Here is a 17,184-nt window from a genome sequence, read left to right on the forward strand (position 1 = left end):
CACCATAGTACGTACCACGTGTGTAGGTATGCCAAGTACGCTAAATAAGGATAGCCAATCATTGGAACAGAAGCGTTCGACCTGTTGACAAGGAGAAGTTACCTATATAACAAAGGATGGTACCATCAACAAAACTACCAAGTACGTGTCTTGCTTGACTCACCCTCGACATCGACTTACCCGTACTCATCTGGTTGCGAATAGCGCCTAACCAAGGTACCTAAATACATTATCGTCGACATGGCAAGCAGCAGTGAGGCAAATGCTACGGTATCCCAATACCTAGACGATGAGCGTTTTCACCAGACCTTTAGGCTACCTTCTGGTGCCAGCCGAGCTACTGAATTCAAGGTGACCTACGCTGATTTCGGCCATCGCAACAATGAACACGTTTTGCTATTCTGTGGGCCGTTGCTAGGAAGGTGAATGCAGCCACCCTTCGTGTATGCAGTTTTCGCTACATCTACACTTGCTGACTCACTGTGCTGAGTCGTCTTTTAGCCGCTATTTGCTCACCACCAAGGACAAGCTTGCCCAGGAGAACGGCATTAGGGTTATATGTCCAGACCGACCTGGCTTTGGCGGAACAACAAGCGACGTGCCATTGTCCGACCGCGTCCGTGTCTGGCTGGACATCGTCGAAACTCTGTTGAAGCATCTCGCTATCCGCTATGTCTCTGTAGTCGGCTATAGCGGCGGCTCTATCTATGCCATGAACGTGGTCTTCCACCTACGCCACCTACTTCATCCAGTTCGTCCCTACGTGGCCCTATTGACACCCTGGGTTCACCCCTCCCACTCGGGTGTCTCAGCTCTTAAGATTGCTGGGCTCTTGCCAAATGGCCTCGTCGGTAGCTATGACAGGCTCCTTCAGGTCGTTGGTAACATGGGTTCGGCCTTCCAGTTCAGCAACATTCTCTCTGGACTGGTACCATCTCTAAGTCAAGTCACCGCCCCTTTAGACCAAGGTGTTGATCCAGATGCCGTCGCCCTAGAGGAGAGCTTATCTTCGGAGCTCTTCCGTCGAATTACGAATGAGGATGTCAGTGGCATTAGTCAAGACTCTCTTCTCCTATTAAAAAGAGACGCTTACCCGGGGTGTTGGGGCACCTGGAAAGATTACGACACACTTGTTCCTCTGTTGGCCGAAGCCGAGAGGAAGCGACGTACAGTCGACTCTGACATAGTCCCACCCCTAAAGGTCCACGTCTTCTTTGCAGAGTCTGATGGCATGATTGGGACCAAAAGTGCCCCTGCATGGTTGAATCATTGTTGGAGACCAGAGCAACGTGGCGACTTAATCGACTACTATAGTGAGACAATCCCAAAGACCAGCCACAATAACATCTTGGATCTCAGATATGGTGTTATGAATCAGATATTTCAGGAGATGACTAATTGGTAAACTTACTCATTATCATCGACTAAGAAGTGAAATATTCGCAGAGTACTATTAGATTAATTATCATCACTTATGTACGCGTGCCTTGTAGTCTTACAACCCCCGCAGGAGAGTAGAGGCAGCTTAGAAATCAGGTAAACAAGGGCGAGGGCCTTCCCGGAGTGTCTAGAACAGCCAGGAATCAATGCCACCAGACCCTTATCCCTGTAAGTTTGATCTATCTGATATCTAGGTGCTACCTACTTATGACCTAGCTTCACTCAGGTGCGATATACATGTACTCCTGACACGACCTTTTTCCTGAGTTGAACCAATCACTGTCTGTCGAGCATATTGATTCAAAAAGCTACCTTAATTCCAGCCACCATATAATTAGGGGGAGTTGATCCAGCTCGTTCCTTGGGTGTTGGTACTAGCCAAAAATTGGGTTTCGGATGATATCAAGGTTGAAATTTTCTCCTCAGACCACAATAACACTGGTCTCTCCAGTTAATGGGTGTACAATCTTGTTGAACCCTGCAAGGGTGAGAGCAGCAGGACCCTCAACGATCATATTCTCCTTGAAAGCAAGCTCTTTTAAGGCTCACCAGATATCTTTCTCATTACATTCTACGTCGATGTCACCGGCCATCGCATCGGCTAGGGTATGTTGATGTTTTGTCTCAACCACACGGCCGACGGCCATAGAATCTCCAAGTGCCTTCGAGTTAGTTGCCGCAATACCATAGGCCTTGGTACGTGGACTAAAGGGTTTAACGACTGCCTCAATGCCACATATAAGCCCGCCACCACCCATGGAAACGAAGATACTGTCTACCTGCTCGCACGGCCCCATAATCTCAAGGCCGATTGTTCCTTGTCCTGCTATAACATCAGGATCGTTGTAAGGCAAGATGTAAGTGTACCCTTGAGATTTAGCAAGTCGCTGGGCATGCTGTTCTGCCAGACCAGTTTCACTTCCATAGAGAACCACGTCTATGCCATATATTTGAATCTTTTCCAACTTTTCGGGCACCACAGTTTCTAGACGTACGACAGTGAGGGGCTTGGAGAGGGTTTGTGCTGCATACGCGGCGCCAATTCGGTGATTTCCCGTAGATGTCCTGATCAATTGTCTGTGGCCCGGCTGCACCGACAACTTGGACACTTGGACACTGTGCCTCTGAGCTTGAATGGCCCTGCTGTATGAAAGTCCTCTGGTTTGAAGGGGGTTTTGTGTGTTACATTGTTTGCGGCTTTTCTTGATGGAACTAGAGAGGTTTAATATATGTGCTTATAAATGCGGCTCACCGAGCTGCCATTTCAAAATATGAGTCCATAACCACGGAATGGGAAAAGAGGTATTAACACTAAGGCAAAATATTAAGGAAGCATTACCTAGTACCTGCTGGCTAATAGCAATCGCGTATATAAAGGCATAGCTTAAGTCCTTGTTTTCGTAAACTGCAACTCTGTGTAAATAATAAGGAAACGGTTTAAAAAGTTTATCAAAGGAAATATCTTTAGATTATGACTTGACGCTATCATAACTCCACTGGTATCGAGATTTACACCCTTTACCAAGGAACCTCTCGAAAATGTCCCTTTTCAAACTCCCAAAATGTCCCACCGCGAATTTCACCTCGGTTTGACTTTAGCAATCGTAATACTACTTCCGCACATTCAAGAGGGTCTTTATGACCTTTGAATCCATTGAATCCCGTCTTGCAGTAGCCTGGACTCGCAAGCCAATACGTAATCTTGTTGTCACTTTCGGCATTGCCATCCTCTGCAGCTTGTAATTGCACGGTGAGCATGTTTAAGGCAGTCTTGGTGATGCAGTAGTCAAAAGAGACAACAGGCGGGAGCTGCGTATGTGTTTATCAGATATTAATCTTCCTATGTGCGTGGTACAAAGGGGGATTCAAACCTCTCTGTTCACAGTTCTCTGAATACTCCCACGAGTACTAGAAATCATAATCACTCTTGGCCATGGAGCTTTTCGAAGCAGTGCTGTAAAAGTGCGGGTAACAATATTGTTTGATGTTACAGCATTGTTAAAATTCGAGTTAGAGATCTCACGTGACGCTTCCATCTCAGTCGGGTAGGAGGTATCAAGCCTGATAGCATTATTGATTAAGACTGATCACATTAGCATGGGTTGGTGTAGAGACGTAGATAGAAGTATGAGGCTTACTATCGAGTTTTCCAAAACGCTCTTCCATGATATTTGCCGCAGTGGCTATAGATGCATCGTTCTCAATGTCCAGGGGAACGGTATATAAAGCAGTGGCTACTCCACCCATCTGCAAACGCCTTACAGCATCTTCGCCAAGACTGATATCACGGGAACCAATGACCACAGTGCTTGTTGGAAGAGAGACGGAAATGGCCTGAGCAATAGCGAAGCCGATGCCACGGTTGGCACCAGTAATGAGTACGACAGTCATTTTTACTAACCAGCTGTAAGAAGTAACTAATACAGGCAATCGATAAACGTTGTATGGTATGGTAAGGCAGCCGTAGCTAACTCGCAATACTCTCATCGACATAGCTACTATTATATAGCTCTATGCCATTCAGAAGTGACCCCGACGGAACTCGGGTGTTTCTGTTAGCTAAAGTCCGGGCTCGATTTGGTGAGATCTAAGTCGGCCAGTCAGCCTATACCAACCCAAAGCGCCAAATCACCAAGAGGTCTCATGCATTATTGGATGATGACATACGAGGTTATAAGTGGTGATTAGTAGGTTATATTGCCTTGAGGAGCAGTCTAAACACAGTGGTGTGGAGGGATACATCCGTATAGACATGTGTGTGGGTCATTGTACCGTGCTACCGGCTTTTACTTGCGTGAGACATAACTCAACATTGGAGAGGTAACACTTAGGTCCTAATTCCGTAGATGAAGCTTGAGCGTTGGAAATTTTAACGGAATAAACGACGCCGATAACCCCGTAAAGATTAACGGCCTTTATATGACAGGTTTCACTACTCCGTGATAAAAATCGTACGTCTCTTGGGATTTTATATATGGGTATATATTGGAGAGGTAGTCTTATACCTGACCCTACTGAATAAATAACGTTATACCATTATTTTGTAGTCGGTGTGTGATTGGCATTATCATTGTCACCAGGGCAGATAAATGAGCTTGGCATAGAAGCTATTCACACTACAATAAACCGCTAGGACTGCCTAGGGTATTGTTAGCTATCTAATTCCTTCCTGGCCTTGGTGATTTGAATTTAAATATATATACAATTGGACTGCCAGTCCCGATCGCCTAGGACTAACTGGCCTGTGTCAAGAACCCAGGTTTACATAACCGTACTTTCAATATTCCATATGGCTTCAAGGTCATGAAAAGACTGCATTGCGCCCAGAACCGTAGGCGAATTGCATGTCTGGCAGTACGCGCATGTAACAGCGAAGGCTCCGGGTCAAGAACTAGATTGGAGTGAGATGTGCTCGTATTCGGAGGCGGACCAGCGGACCTAGCTGTGGCCGGAGGCCTCGCGCGCCAACTCCATACCGCCGTGGTGTTCAACTCATGGTCGTGTGCTGTATTATTGTGTGCGAGGGTGGAATGTGGTAGTTTCTTGGAACTAGAAGCTGCTGAAGTATGAAGCAAATTTTGGGGGCGGGGAATGCAAGTGGGTGAGCTAGATTATTGGGTTATATGGCGACTCTGCATTCGAGACCGACTGTGGTGAGATACCAGACATAATTCACTGTAAATATTAAGTATTCATACCAGTGGTTAAAACCTAAAGACAAGGGGTTTCAACAGTGATTACTGATCCTCGGCATCTCCCCAGACCTAGGCATTTGAAGCCTAAAGCAGTTTCTTCTGTTTACTGATCATGGCTTTAAATCACATTATTCTAGCAATAATGTTGAGTAAACTCTACGTTGCATGAAGTCAATTGGCACACTATTCGAGAACAAATTTTAGCTAAGTAATCAGATATTGTGATATTTGAATTGTAAATATACGCAATGACTGACTCCTCCATTATACAATGAACTTTATTATATAAGAGAGAACACCCAGCATTAAACCACCAGATATCAACCTTTCGAACTCCCCATCAGCACTTGATTTATCTCACCCTAATCCCCTACAATGACTACCATTCGCCTTATATCAGTAATAGGCGCAACCGGAGCGCAAGGAATTCCCGTGGTAAAAGCTCTGGTGTCGTCCGGGCAATACACGGTCCGAGGTTAGTTTGATGGACTCATTGATTCTCCTTCGGGCAGATTTCGGGTCTCATATTCCGAAAATTGAGTTAAACCCTTCCCCTATCTGGCAATTACTGACTCCAGCATGTGTGATAAAGCCCTTACCCGAGACTCAACAAACGCCCGTTTCAAGGAACTCCAATCTTATGGACCTGTTGAGCCCGTCATCGGTACTTTCGCCTCGGAATCTGACCTTCGCAGTCTATTCCGTGGCGCCTGGGGTGCTTTCGTCAATATTGATGGGTTCAACAGCGGGGAGAAGTCAGAAATCTTCTGGACCATCCGTGCCTGGGAACTTGCTATTGAGGCAGGCGTTCAGCTCTTCGTTCTTGGTAATTTGGACTATGCGTACAAGAAATCTGGATTTCGTCCACAGTTCCATGCTGGGCATTATGACGGTAAAGGGCGTGTGGGTGAGTTTATACTCTCCCAGAATAGGGATACGGAATTTAGGACCCTGGTCAAAATGCGCTCTGCACTATTCACCACCGGACCATATATTGAGATGACCCTTGGAAAGGCGACTCCCTTTGCACCCGTAGTGGAAAACGATACAGCTGTTTGGCGTATCCCACTTGCAGGTGGTGCGGTGCCTTTTACAGCTCTCGATGATTGTGGCTTTTATGTCAAGTATCTCTTCGATCACCCTGCCGAGGCAGATGGATTGGACCTTGCCGTAGCGTTGGATCATGTAACGTTCACCGAATACACCCGCGCTTTCACAGCTGTGACAGGCCATCCAGCTCAGTGGGATGATGTCGATTTGCAGAAGCATCTCGAAACAGTTTTTGGGCCCAAAGTCGACTCCCCCGCCGGGTACAACGCGGATCCGAACGATCCAGCGACGATGACACTGCGCCAGAACTTCGGGGCATTCTTCGAGGTTTTCAGAAACTCTGGTGATAACAAGGGAATTTTGAAGCGAGATTACGAGTTTCTGAATCGCATTCACCCCGGAAGGATTAAGAGTGTCGAGGAGTGGCTGCGAAGGCAGGATCAGAAAGGGCCTGGAGATCTTTGGAGCCGCACCAAGGAGCTGCATCACGTACTTAAGATACTGGAAGAGGGAAGAACTGGGAAAATCTGATACTGTCGAGAAACCGGCGCGCATGGCAAGCAATAGGCAATGAGTACCATGCGAAGGTGCTAGGAACTCTGATAAACCTATCAAAACCAACTACTCTTCTCGCTATTAGTGGTTCTATTGACTTGAATAACACGTGAGAAGACTATTGCAAACTGATATATCAACAACTAAGGGACACTGGGATCAATTTTGTAGATAAGGGCAACCCGAGTTATGCATCTTTAGCGCTCGAGCCAATGTCCTGGATAGATGTTATCTATCCTAATTTTTACCAGCTAGTATAGAAATTAGTTGAAAGATATTCATCCAAGACCTACACCTCCTTTCCAGGTACGAGATCGCGAGGAAAACACTAAGATTACTCGGTGAAGGCCGTGGCGCAGCTGTAAGCATCAACCACTTTATAGCCTTGGCAAAGTTCCAGCTGGCACTGTTTATCTTCCCCTCCCATTGAAGTCAGCCGTTCGCATTCCGTCTACCTGCACGTACTTACTCTGTCACAACAACGGCTTGCCTGCTTCACGATTTCAGAACGTCAAATTATTTATTATCGTCATGCTGGTTTCAATTCCTTTTTCTGAACCTTCATGGCTGATGGGACTGCCATCAGCATACTACACAGATTCCCACCACAAGTTCCAAAAGGCTATCCGTCCGTTCATCCAGAAACACCTTTTAGACAATGCTATTGAATGGGACAAAGCCGAAACGGTTCCAGACCGTGTTTTTCGTGAATTTGCTGAGGCGAATATGTTGTTGCCGACGCTGCCGGCCCCGCTGCCCGTCGATTGGCTCAAGCGCCTCGGCATCTATGAGCTTCTTGGTGGTCTCAAGGTCGAAGATTTCGATTATATGCATTCCCTTATCTTCATTGACGAAATGGCTCGTTCGGGTCTCGCTGGTCCATCAGGCAGCCTGACGACAGGCTTCGCTTTCGGCATCCCGCCGATTATCAAGTTCGGAAACCAAGCACTTCAGGAAAGGGTCCTTCCCGACCTTCTCACCGGGAAGAAGAGATGCTGCATCGCCATTACTGAGCCCGATGCAGGCAGCGATGTTGCGAGTATCACTACAGTAGCTGTGAAAAGCTCTTGTGGCAAGTACTATATTGTTAATGGGACGAAGAAGTGGCATGTTTCTCTTCTTTCTTGTTCCCTCCCTCAACCCTTCTAGAAAAAATCTTCTTACCCCTCGCTTCGCCATGTTTTCCCCGGCTTGTATAAACCGATAAGTTGTGCTAATGGGGGTTAGGATTACAAATGGCATCTGGTCAGACTATGCGACCATGGCAGTGCGAACAGGACCCCCTGGATCCGGTGCATCAGGCTTGTCTTTACTTGTTGTCCCGTTGAAAGGCTACCTAGGCGTTAGCATGCATCGCCTCAAGGTGGCTGGTCAAGTGTCTGCCGGGACCACGTATATCGAACTCGATGACGTCAAGGTTCCGACTGAAAATCTCATCGGCGTCGAGGGTATGGGTATGCGATATATAATGACGAACTTTAACCACGAGAGATTAGCTGTCGCTATAGGTGTCACGCGACAGGCTAGAGTTGCACTTTCAACCACTTTCGAATATGTTATGAAACGAGAAGCATTTGGAAAACCGTTAAGTAAGTGGTATCTATGTAATCTATCTTATGAATTAGCTGCCAAGGATACACACTACACATGGCCAACTCTTTAATATCATGTTCTAAAGGCTGACTTTCTGATAATATTGCAGTGGACCAGCCCGTTGTTCGCCACCGATTAGCCAAAGCCGGAGGCCTCCTAGAGAGCCAATGGGCTTGGGTGGAACAGTTCGCCTACCAGATGTCGCGAATGCCGAAAAATGACGCCGACCGCGAGCTTGGAGGCAGTATGCTACCCCTGAAATCATCATCTTCATGTTATTAGCGCTTGAGGCTAGAATTATCTGTTGGAGCCGCAAGAACGTTGCAAGCGCATACACAGCTCCCAAAACCAGCTCCCTCATTCCCCGAAAGAGTAATTACTGACTTCGGCGAACTATAGTGACCGGCCTTCTCAAGGCACAGGCCGGTATGATTTTCCATGAATGCACAAGTACAGCCGTCATTTTGTTTGGAGGAAATGGCTATACACGCAGTGGTCAAGGCGAGCTGGTAGAGAGTATGTATCACATCTTAAACTGTCTGAGATACTGATAAAGAGATACAAATGGTCTAATACTTGTACTTAACAGTGATCTACCGCGAGGTCCCTGGAGCAAGAATTCCTGGTGGCAGTGAAGACGTCTTGTTGGATCTTGCCGTACGCCAGCTTGTGAAAATATACCAGGCAAATACGAAAGCTCTTGAAGCCAAGGCAAAAATATAGATATGCCAGATATAATGGCTTGGCTTTGTATAAGACCTAGATAGGATTCCTGTAGCTTCACCCTGGTTGACCCTCAACGATATCCATTATTCTAATGATATCACGTCCGCCACGCTGTTTCGGCGTTTCCTTTATTGCGGCCAAGCCGATATCATTTTCCACTCTACATTTCACTTGTGAGAAATGGATACCTCAACATCGCCCTAATGCCCCTCAATACCGGTTGAGAGAAATCCCCATATGTACATAGGTAGTATTTGAAATCGGATTTCAGTTGTGCATCCACCACCATTCCGTCATAAGCGGGCTAATATACCGCCCAGCCCTAGAGATATGTTAGAATAGGATGAGGCTATAGGTCTTGAAAGTTGGCGACACTTACGCCACTAGCACTAATCACTTGTCCAGTGATCCAAGCACCGTCCTTACCAGCAAGGCCGGCAACAACGTTGGCGATCTCCTCGATAGTGCCTAGTCGGTTCCCAAGGGGAGTGGTTGCTTTCTGCATCTCTACTATATCCTGAGGGATATTGTCAAGAAGCTCACTTTGGACAGGACCAGGGCAGACGCAGTTTACAGTCGTACCGTTGCTGCCGAGCTCTGCTGCCCAGCATCGCGTCAGGCCCTCCAAGGCAGCCTTGGAGGCACAGTACAGGCTCAGACTTTTGAATGCACTCCTCCCGCCCACCGACCCAACATTGATAATGCGTCCATTATTGGCTAGATATGGGAGTAGCGCTTGCATTAGCAAGATAACCCCCCGGACATTGAGATTAAATACGGTATCGTAGTCGTTGATACTTATTTGCCCAAGATCTTTGACAATCTCCACCCCGGCGTTGTTGACGAGGATGTCAATTGATGGAATACTGCCATTCCATGCTAGGAGGGAAGATGTCACTAATTCGGGTCCCGTGAGGGAACTTAGATCTGCTTGGATGCCATGTGCGGAAGGTTTGTGAGGGAGCGCTTCAATCTTGGCGCATATCTCTTTCACTCGCGTCTCACTTTTCGTTGAAACGTAGGTAATAACAACCTTATTTTCACATCTCAGTTTAAGCATTATGATAGCTCTATGAAACTAATCGTTCAACTTGGGACTTACTGTTGCTCCGCGTCTCGCGAGTTCCATCGCTATGCCTTCGCCAATGCCTCTCGAACCGCCTGTGACAAGAGCAACCTTGCTAAACAGAGGTAGAGCGCAGTCTGCCATGATGTAGGTGTGAATGAAGTTGTACCGAGGAAGCTAGTATGATTCCATCGGCAGCAAAGATGAAACGGTATTCCAATTACTTATACAATTTTGTTATCTGTGTAGAATTTCGGGGTTTCTATGAGGGTGACCTAACGCCGATGGGCGGTACTTTAAACTCCGATGCGGCGAGAATCACACACACGATGCCGCATGTTGATCAGTTAGGTAAGTTTGAGGAGTTGATGAACTTAATTTCGTAGCCTTGGCGATCAATAGCCAAGCCAGGTCTTCACTGTCGTGACTGTACGACGTAGCAGCCCTTGCAACTGTCCACATGTGGTGCCTTGGGTTCGGTTGCCCCCGAAATTCAAAGATACCTAATAAGAACGCCCCAAAAAGAACGAATAAAAAAGGGGGGGAGAAAGAAAAAGAAAGAAAAAGGGACATGCACTTGATTCAATGATGCTTCAGTACCCCAATTGCCTAGAGGAAAGGACCACTCAGCTTTGTTTCTATCTGCCCTCAATTCGACTGTCTCAGTATAACCGTTACTATACTTCTTCCGGGTAGACTCGCGCTCGCTGTGGCATTGTTAAACGAAGCCGCAATCTCATCACAATCATGGTTATTATCGGTCAGGAACGCAGTGGTGCCTGCAGCAGTAAATGAGGACCCCGCAGTCGTCTTGACCTGTACCGATACCGCAGACGTTCCGCCGTTAATGAATACGACGGCCACGGATCCATCGACATTCTGGAAGGCCGTCGTTCTTACACCTGACGGCGCGCCGCGCACGCCCACCCGTACCGCCCCAGGTCGCGCGTAGCGGCTGAACTGTGCAAATGCCCACAAACGCTTCGACGGGGTAACCGTGTTGCCGTCGATGCGGATGAGCTTCGAGTTTGTCGTCCCAGTCTGCGCCCCGATCCAATACAGATACGCTGACGCGTTTGCATTCGCGACCGCTGTGTGGATGTTATTCGCCCATGTCATCCCCTCGCCGGCCCCGCCGGAGCTGTAGAATGCCCCCTGCCAGTTCCCGTTCAGATCAGCTGCTTCAGTTTGCCAAACGCGGTGCCGTGTATTCATCGGTGAGCCTGGCGACGACGTGTATGAATGCGCTGTGATCGTTGAAATGTACTGATCAACCGACGCCAGTTGCCCTAGCATTCCAACTTGGCTATTCCATCCTTCGGCATCGCAGCATGTTATGCCCACGGTTAAATTCGCCTTTTGGAGTGTTGGGCCTAGAATCTTTATGAAATCTGCGGCTTGCATTCCGCTGGATCTCATCGAGGCGTAGCTTGTGCTGTGCGGTTAGATGCTCTATGTCAGCATTGGCCTCAATCTTGAGAACATGAGGTCACTTACGTGAGTTCAGGTTCATTGAGGAAACCTACATGCGTAATCGTCACGTTAGCTTCGAGGTAGAATTTGATATATTGGACCAAATAGTTGGCGTAGGCTTGTCTCCAGTCGCCACTCGAGCAGCTGGCACCGCTACCTCCGCATAGTGACCCTCCGTTCGCATCGTTGCCATTGGTCTTCATATAGCCTGGCGCACTCCATGCATCGGCATAGATGGTTTGGACACCTCGCTTGATGGCCTCTTGAGAAACCCAGAGCTGCTTATTGTCCGACCCATCCCAAACATATTGTGGTGTGCTTGATGGGCCCCCTGGGCTCTTTGGTTGGATAGAGACCATATGGTCAGAGCTCATATCTGGTGAAGATCCAATCCCGTTTCGCAAGATGGATAAGCCTGCTCCATTTGTCGTGCTGAACAGCAAGTCAAGAGTATATTGCTGTTGAGCCTCGGTTAGTTTCGATATCTGCACCGCTCTTTGAAACGCCTCGGAACACCCAAAGCCATCGATAATCTGATACTTCTGATCCAAATTCACTGTTATAAAAGCACTCGACTGTCGAGCTGCCAGATTGTGGTCCGCAACCACCATGAGGGGCAAAGCCCCCACGACCAGACCAAACCAGGGAGTCATTCTAAACAGTTCTTGTTGACCGGTTGGCTAACACGCCCACTTACAAAAGCAGCAACGGTAGCATCTCCAACCTAGATATACACTTATATGAAAGACGCAGGCTTTGGTATTGACTAGCCGGTGGTACGAATGGAACCTACATTGCCGACCAGGTTTCCTCCCAATTGTCCCCCCCCTCATTAGCCCAGTAACCACTACTCGTCCTTGGGTCATTTTGCCGGGTCTCGCCGTGATGGATGGTTTCTTATCTCATGGCGGCATTTCATGTTAAACACTATAATTGACCTTGAGTCGGTTCCCTCCGTATTCATAGAAACAGCGACGGAGCAAAGAAGGCGGCTAAATGCATTGGCAAGCTTGGCAACGCATGTGATATATGAAATACTGATGGAGGAATGACCTATATTAGCAGCTGGTCCCAATTTCTCGTCACATACAGAAGGGCACGAAGCAGGCAACTACGTGAAAAGTTAGCTTCCACGAGGCAAAACTATTACCACTATTCACGCAAACAAGATGGTGTTCATGGTTGACAGAATTGTAGAATACAACCCCTCATTTAGTGTTATATAGGCATACATATATCTCTTTGCATGGCCACTTGAATTCTTAGCCTATATCCTCAATGGTGGCTCCATTCTTCATCGAAAGTATGTTGGACAAGGCTAGAAGAGGCTACCAGCAAGCAAGGTTAGAATAGCCGGGACTACACAGGCTTAAAAACTGCCTTGCCTTTCTTCTTCCTTTTCAAATATTCTCTCTCTTTATCTTTCCGCCACTCACAGATCTCAGCAAACTCACACCAATTACATTTATATGTTTCTTCTATGCTAACACCCTGAGGTTTTCGCTCGCCGCGCCTATGATATACGCTGGAGTTAGTAATTGCCAGATAAGGAAGGGATTCGGCTCATGTGCCGGAGCATGTAGGAGCGAATTGGGGGGAGTTAGGTTGAAACCCACCCAAGGGGGGAAAGGGGGGGGGAGAGGGGATAATTGACTTCAGGAAACTACTTACCACCATTGAAGACTCCACTTCATGTATTCATCGATCCCCTCCTCGTCGGTAGCAAAGGCATTATTACCGAGAAGGCGTCCATCACTGCGGTGGCGATATTCAACAGAGAGAAGATTACCAATAGACGCCGGTCCGAGAGGAAAGGTTTCTTTGAGTTCAGCTTTGAGTAATGGTATAATTTGGGAAATGGTCCGATACGCTATGAGGTCAGGCGATGATCTCTCAACCGGCGTTTCTTCCACCTCGGACTCGGCGTCATAGAATACTTCATCGTGAAGACTACCAATCTGCGCTATGAAGCCATCTGAGAAACGGGCCTCGCCATTTAGACCATAGCGCTCAAAGATAACAGAATAGTCCAGCTTATCTGCAGCCATGTTGGAAAGTAGTCGGTGGTATAAATACAGTTGCACTTTCGCGGGTGTTACTGCTTTACCAGTGGGTAATCTATCTGAGTCCCGCGTCTTGACGTCGGTTAGGTACACTTTTTTGCGACTTGAGCCCATGTAGTCTACGATAGACGATTGCTGTGTAAGGTGACTCGAAGCGGACGAATTCAATTCTTCCTCAAAGCTGGCATTTGGAGACGTGTGGCTTAGTTGGTCGATGACACCATTCAAGATTTCTCCTTCGACGGTGCCCCAAACCTCTATTTCTCTTGTAATTCCTGTATCCCTTAGCGTGCGTAATCCCTGGATGATATTCCAAAGGCGAAGGGCAAAGGCTTCTTCCTTCGAGGCAATACTAATTTGGACTGCAGAATGTATCTCATCCTCTAGACTTTGATGTACTCGCGAACCACCTTTCATGGCCACGGTCACCGTTTTCTTGCCACCCGGAAGCCGAGTAAGGGTATACCAGTGTTGGAGCTCGCACCACACCCCGGCTGCAAAGTCAGACACGGTGAAAGGGCGTTTGGGGGCGGTTCGAAATCGCTGGAGAGGGGTTCGGGTATCTGATTCTTCTTCGGTCGCAGGGAGTTCGTGGTGAGCAGACTGGTTATCGGGCTCTAGATCAGACAGCGCACGGCTTACTAGACGCTGCTCGTCAGTCAGATACATCTAGCAAGATGATGGCCGAGCATGGCCGAACACGGTACACTTACAATCCGGGTACCTGACTGAATCCAACGATACGATACCTTGCTCCAGAAGCGATGTGGTGGTGGTGCTCTCGGTCTTGGCCGGCAGGGGTTGAGTGAGTCTAGGAGAGTTGCCTGCCCTGTGCGACGACTGACGCGCAAGGGCGGCTGAGGCAGGTGCACGAGTTTCTCCATCGTGACCCTGTCTCGCCGGCGTTTTGGCCGTCGCAGAAGGCTGTGTATCAGTGGTTTTAGTTGTGTTGGCAGACGCAAGGTTCGCTAGTATCTCTTCTACCAGCTGCTCCTCGCCGACCGAAAAGTCAGACCCGTAGTCGCTGTCGCCGTTTATATCAGCAACACTTCCGACGCCGACGGGGTTGCTGTGGACGGGAATCGCCATTCCTCATACCGTCACGTTTGTAGAGCAGAGAGTTGGTTAAGCGGGTATGTCGGTCAGGAGCAAGCCATAGTCAAAATGACAAACTCGAGGCTTGTCTTATTGATGAATAGCACGGCACCGAGTTAGCTAAATACAGACGGGGTCTGACTTCTTAGCACATGGCATGCTGCCTGGCTGGCGTATCAGCAGCTGCAGGCAAAAACGCGTTTGTGGTTTGTGGCGAGGAGACGAGGAGACGAGGGCACGCGTGAACGTCATCATCGGCGGGTACATAGGTACGAGAGCTACCTAGTACTGTAGGCAACTGCTTCATACATACCGGTATGTATGTACAATTAGGTACCTCTTACTTATAAGTACGAAGTGTGTGCTTGCTTAGGTGGGGTACATTACCACTTTACCCACAAAATCCGAGAAGGTATTCAAGAGCGTTACTTCGACAGAGAATCTGTGGGATGCGGAACTTCCAAGTTGCCATTGTAAGCAGTCTAGTACTCACGTAGGTCTACCCTTGAGGGAAGAAGCGGGATTTGACTAATGGGGGAAAATCGCCTTTGATTTGTAGCTTCGAGGACGTTACAACTGAAACTTTACATTTGGGCAACTCTTGAGAGCCACACGCGTAGCAATTTGACTTTGGCAGGCTCAAGATACCCGTAAGCAGTAGGCACGGGCTTTATACGATTTTCCGACGACCAGGCTGCCGTCGGTCGGACATTGGATGGGCACGATGTAGGCTTAAGAGTGTCGCCGGTTCGTGGGGCAGAAGTCCACCAACGGTAGGTATTCTCTCGCCCAGTGAGGACCAGATCATCAAGCTGAATAACTCGGGTGGAATTCTCACACCCCTCCACCCGTCAGATTCATTGCCTTTCGCATCAGTTATGTCGACGGTGAAAATGTGGCCAACGCTGTAACGTCGGTGTTCGACATCCTCATTGAAGTATCCACATACTACTATGTATCACTTTGAGGCCCATACCATTTGCCTCTGTCTACTTGAAATTGAATTGCATTTTGATCTTTATTGGTATGTGCAATGGCAAGCTTTCCGTAACGCTTTTACAGTGACTTTTGGTGACTTACGAACCGCGATTCCGAATCTGCCTACTCAACAAGCCAGCAATGTCTCAGCCTCAGAACTCAAGAACTAAGCCGTAGGTGGAATAAGCTACCCAGCTGAGCCCTTATCCTGGTGCCTATGCCAGCTTGTCAACACTGCCACGCTCGAGAGGCCAGCTCAATTGTGTATCGAATGTAAAATAACAACGACAAAGGCAGCCATTAGACATATATAAGGGTTTCATCGTTAGCACTTGAAAACACTTTGGTTTATGCTACATCCCCAACCGCGTTCTCATCGGCTCGTACCGGCGCTGTCTGCAGCCTTTAGTAATCATCCGCTCATCACTCTCACACCTATGATACGCACCATGCCTGCTCTGGTCTCGCCAACAATTGCTTCAAACTATGGTACAAAGCACCGAGAGACCGGCTCTTCATTTATTTCGACTTCAAAGGCATCTATGGGTAGTCTGCCGACCGAACTTCACCTCCTGATTGCAAAACACCTTACTTATCCCGATGCCCTTTCTCTCAAGCACACCTCACGGCGTTTCTTCTACCTTGTGGACACAGGTGTCAAGCTCAAGGTGGCCTGGCTCATGGAACGGCGGAGTCTGCATCTAGAATGCCCGAATGACCGAAGGTGCGATCTCAGGAGCGACTTGAGATTCTGTAGAGGCAGTGTGAAGTGAGCCAATACTTCTATCTCTAACTTCACTTCCCGTTCTTCGCTAATACGTTACAGACTGCTGATGCAGCGACGCCGAGAGCATTTGGAATGCGAGTCACGGCCCGGTCTCGGCTGCCTTGTGTTCGGCACGGCTGCCTGTGCCCACCGGCAAAGTTCAGCACACCGGTTTCGCCGTTGGTTATGCTCACGTCTAACGGCAGACCTTTGGTGGTTCTTACTTGTCTTGCTCCCTGTGTGTCTAGGGTGCATATGGGCAACTAAGCTCGATACGTGGCCAAGTTGATTTTAGTAATAGTATTCTTCCTGACTAGAAGCAAAAGCTGGATGTCATATTCAATCAGCCCTGAATGCCCATGAAGTTAGAGAGACATGAAGCCATGCACGGGAGATGCCGTAATTGTAGGTCAGCCCTCCCCCCAACCATCAATTGGTCGAGATGGCATCGCTGGGATCCAAGGATATGCTCTCCCGCTTTGCCCCTTTTCGAGCGTACATCTTTTACAATATACAACTTGTATATAGGTAGTCTAGCCATGTAATTATTAATGGATACTCAACTTGGACGATTTTAACATCGGAGCTGCTTGCTTAGGCACCTCCTGTTCATACCGAGTGACTTCCAATAGCATGTAAGGCCCCAGTGAATTTTACATATGTATGTACCGTACCTCCCACATG

The 17,184-nt window shown here is 48.0% G+C and overlaps 8 protein-coding genes across 8 annotated transcripts; 4 read left to right on the forward strand and 4 right to left on the reverse strand.

Moving 5' to 3' along the window:
• The first annotated feature begins 45 nt into the window (after positions 1 to 45).
• On the forward strand, positions 46 to 1,756 carry F5B22DRAFT_48601 (uncharacterized protein). Its single transcript, XM_047972290.1, has 4 exons — positions 46 to 141; positions 205 to 422; positions 502 to 1,608; positions 1,667 to 1,756. Exons 2-3 carry the CDS (start codon positions 241 to 243, stop codon positions 1,403 to 1,405), a joined length of 1,086 nt encoding a protein of 361 aa, XP_047832733.1. The 5' UTR covers positions 46 to 141; positions 205 to 240; the 3' UTR covers positions 1,406 to 1,608; positions 1,667 to 1,756.
• On the reverse strand, positions 1,649 to 3,891 carry F5B22DRAFT_653685 (tryptophan synthase beta subunit-like PLP-dependent enzyme). The gene is made up of 4 exons (XM_047979739.1): positions 3,579 to 3,891; positions 3,312 to 3,523; positions 2,963 to 3,249; positions 1,649 to 2,652 (listed from the first exon to the last, which is right to left on the reverse strand). The coding sequence occupies exons 1-4, from the start codon at positions 3,829 to 3,831 to the stop codon at positions 1,986 to 1,988; spliced, it is 1,419 nt and encodes a 472-aa protein (XP_047832734.1). The 5' UTR covers positions 3,832 to 3,891; the 3' UTR covers positions 1,649 to 1,985.
• Positions 3,892 to 5,510: 1,619 nt separating this feature from the next.
• Positions 5,511 to 6,716, forward strand: F5B22DRAFT_634994 (uncharacterized protein; the record flags this gene model as incomplete). Its single annotated transcript, XM_047977074.1, has 2 exons — positions 5,511 to 5,610; positions 5,728 to 6,716. 2 exons carry the CDS (start codon positions 5,511 to 5,513, stop codon positions 6,714 to 6,716), a joined length of 1,089 nt encoding a protein of 362 aa, XP_047832735.1.
• A 555-nt stretch (positions 6,717 to 7,271) lies between these two features.
• On the forward strand, positions 7,272 to 9,357 carry F5B22DRAFT_653689 (putative acyl-CoA dehydrogenase; the record flags this gene model as incomplete). Its single annotated transcript, XM_047979740.1, has 5 exons — positions 7,272 to 7,846; positions 7,968 to 8,329; positions 8,443 to 8,577; positions 8,733 to 8,849; positions 8,923 to 9,357. The coding sequence occupies 5 exons, from the start codon at positions 7,272 to 7,274 to the stop codon at positions 9,054 to 9,056; spliced, it is 1,323 nt and encodes a 440-aa protein (XP_047832736.1). The 3' UTR covers positions 9,057 to 9,357.
• On the reverse strand, positions 9,029 to 10,521 carry F5B22DRAFT_48821 (3-ketoacyl-acyl carrier protein reductase). Its single transcript, XM_047972312.1, has 3 exons — positions 10,162 to 10,521; positions 9,439 to 10,092; positions 9,029 to 9,381 (listed from the first exon to the last, which is right to left on the reverse strand). Exons 1-3 carry the CDS (start codon positions 10,267 to 10,269, stop codon positions 9,364 to 9,366), a joined length of 780 nt encoding a protein of 259 aa, XP_047832737.1. The 5' UTR covers positions 10,270 to 10,521; the 3' UTR covers positions 9,029 to 9,363.
• F5B22DRAFT_49103 (glycoside hydrolase family 30 protein) lies at positions 10,522 to 12,604 on the reverse strand. Its single transcript, XM_047972353.1, has 2 exons — positions 11,623 to 12,604; positions 10,522 to 11,560 (listed from the first exon to the last, which is right to left on the reverse strand). Exons 1-2 carry the CDS (start codon positions 12,249 to 12,251, stop codon positions 10,774 to 10,776), a joined length of 1,416 nt encoding a protein of 471 aa, XP_047832738.1. The 5' UTR covers positions 12,252 to 12,604; the 3' UTR covers positions 10,522 to 10,773.
• On the reverse strand, positions 12,251 to 14,974 carry F5B22DRAFT_48819 (uncharacterized protein). The gene is made up of 3 exons (XM_047972311.1): positions 14,375 to 14,974; positions 13,270 to 14,302; positions 12,251 to 13,111 (listed from the first exon to the last, which is right to left on the reverse strand). Exons 1-3 carry the CDS (start codon positions 14,748 to 14,750, stop codon positions 12,958 to 12,960), a joined length of 1,563 nt encoding a protein of 520 aa, XP_047832739.1. The 5' UTR covers positions 14,751 to 14,974; the 3' UTR covers positions 12,251 to 12,957.
• A 1,020-nt stretch (positions 14,975 to 15,994) lies between these two features.
• Positions 15,995 to 17,086, forward strand: F5B22DRAFT_49020 (F-box domain-containing protein). Its single transcript, XM_047972341.1, has 2 exons — positions 15,995 to 16,503; positions 16,561 to 17,086. The coding sequence occupies exons 1-2, from the start codon at positions 16,085 to 16,087 to the stop codon at positions 16,787 to 16,789; spliced, it is 648 nt and encodes a 215-aa protein (XP_047832740.1). The 5' UTR covers positions 15,995 to 16,084; the 3' UTR covers positions 16,790 to 17,086.
• Positions 17,087 to 17,184: the final 98 nt, after the last annotated feature.

The sequence above is a fragment of the Xylaria bambusicola genome, assembly GCF_022495145.1.
Source record: "Xylaria bambusicola strain CBS 139988 unplaced genomic scaffold F5B22scaffold_11, whole genome shotgun sequence".
NCBI classification, from domain to species: Eukaryota; Fungi; Ascomycota; class Sordariomycetes; order Xylariales; family Xylariaceae; genus Xylaria; species Xylaria bambusicola.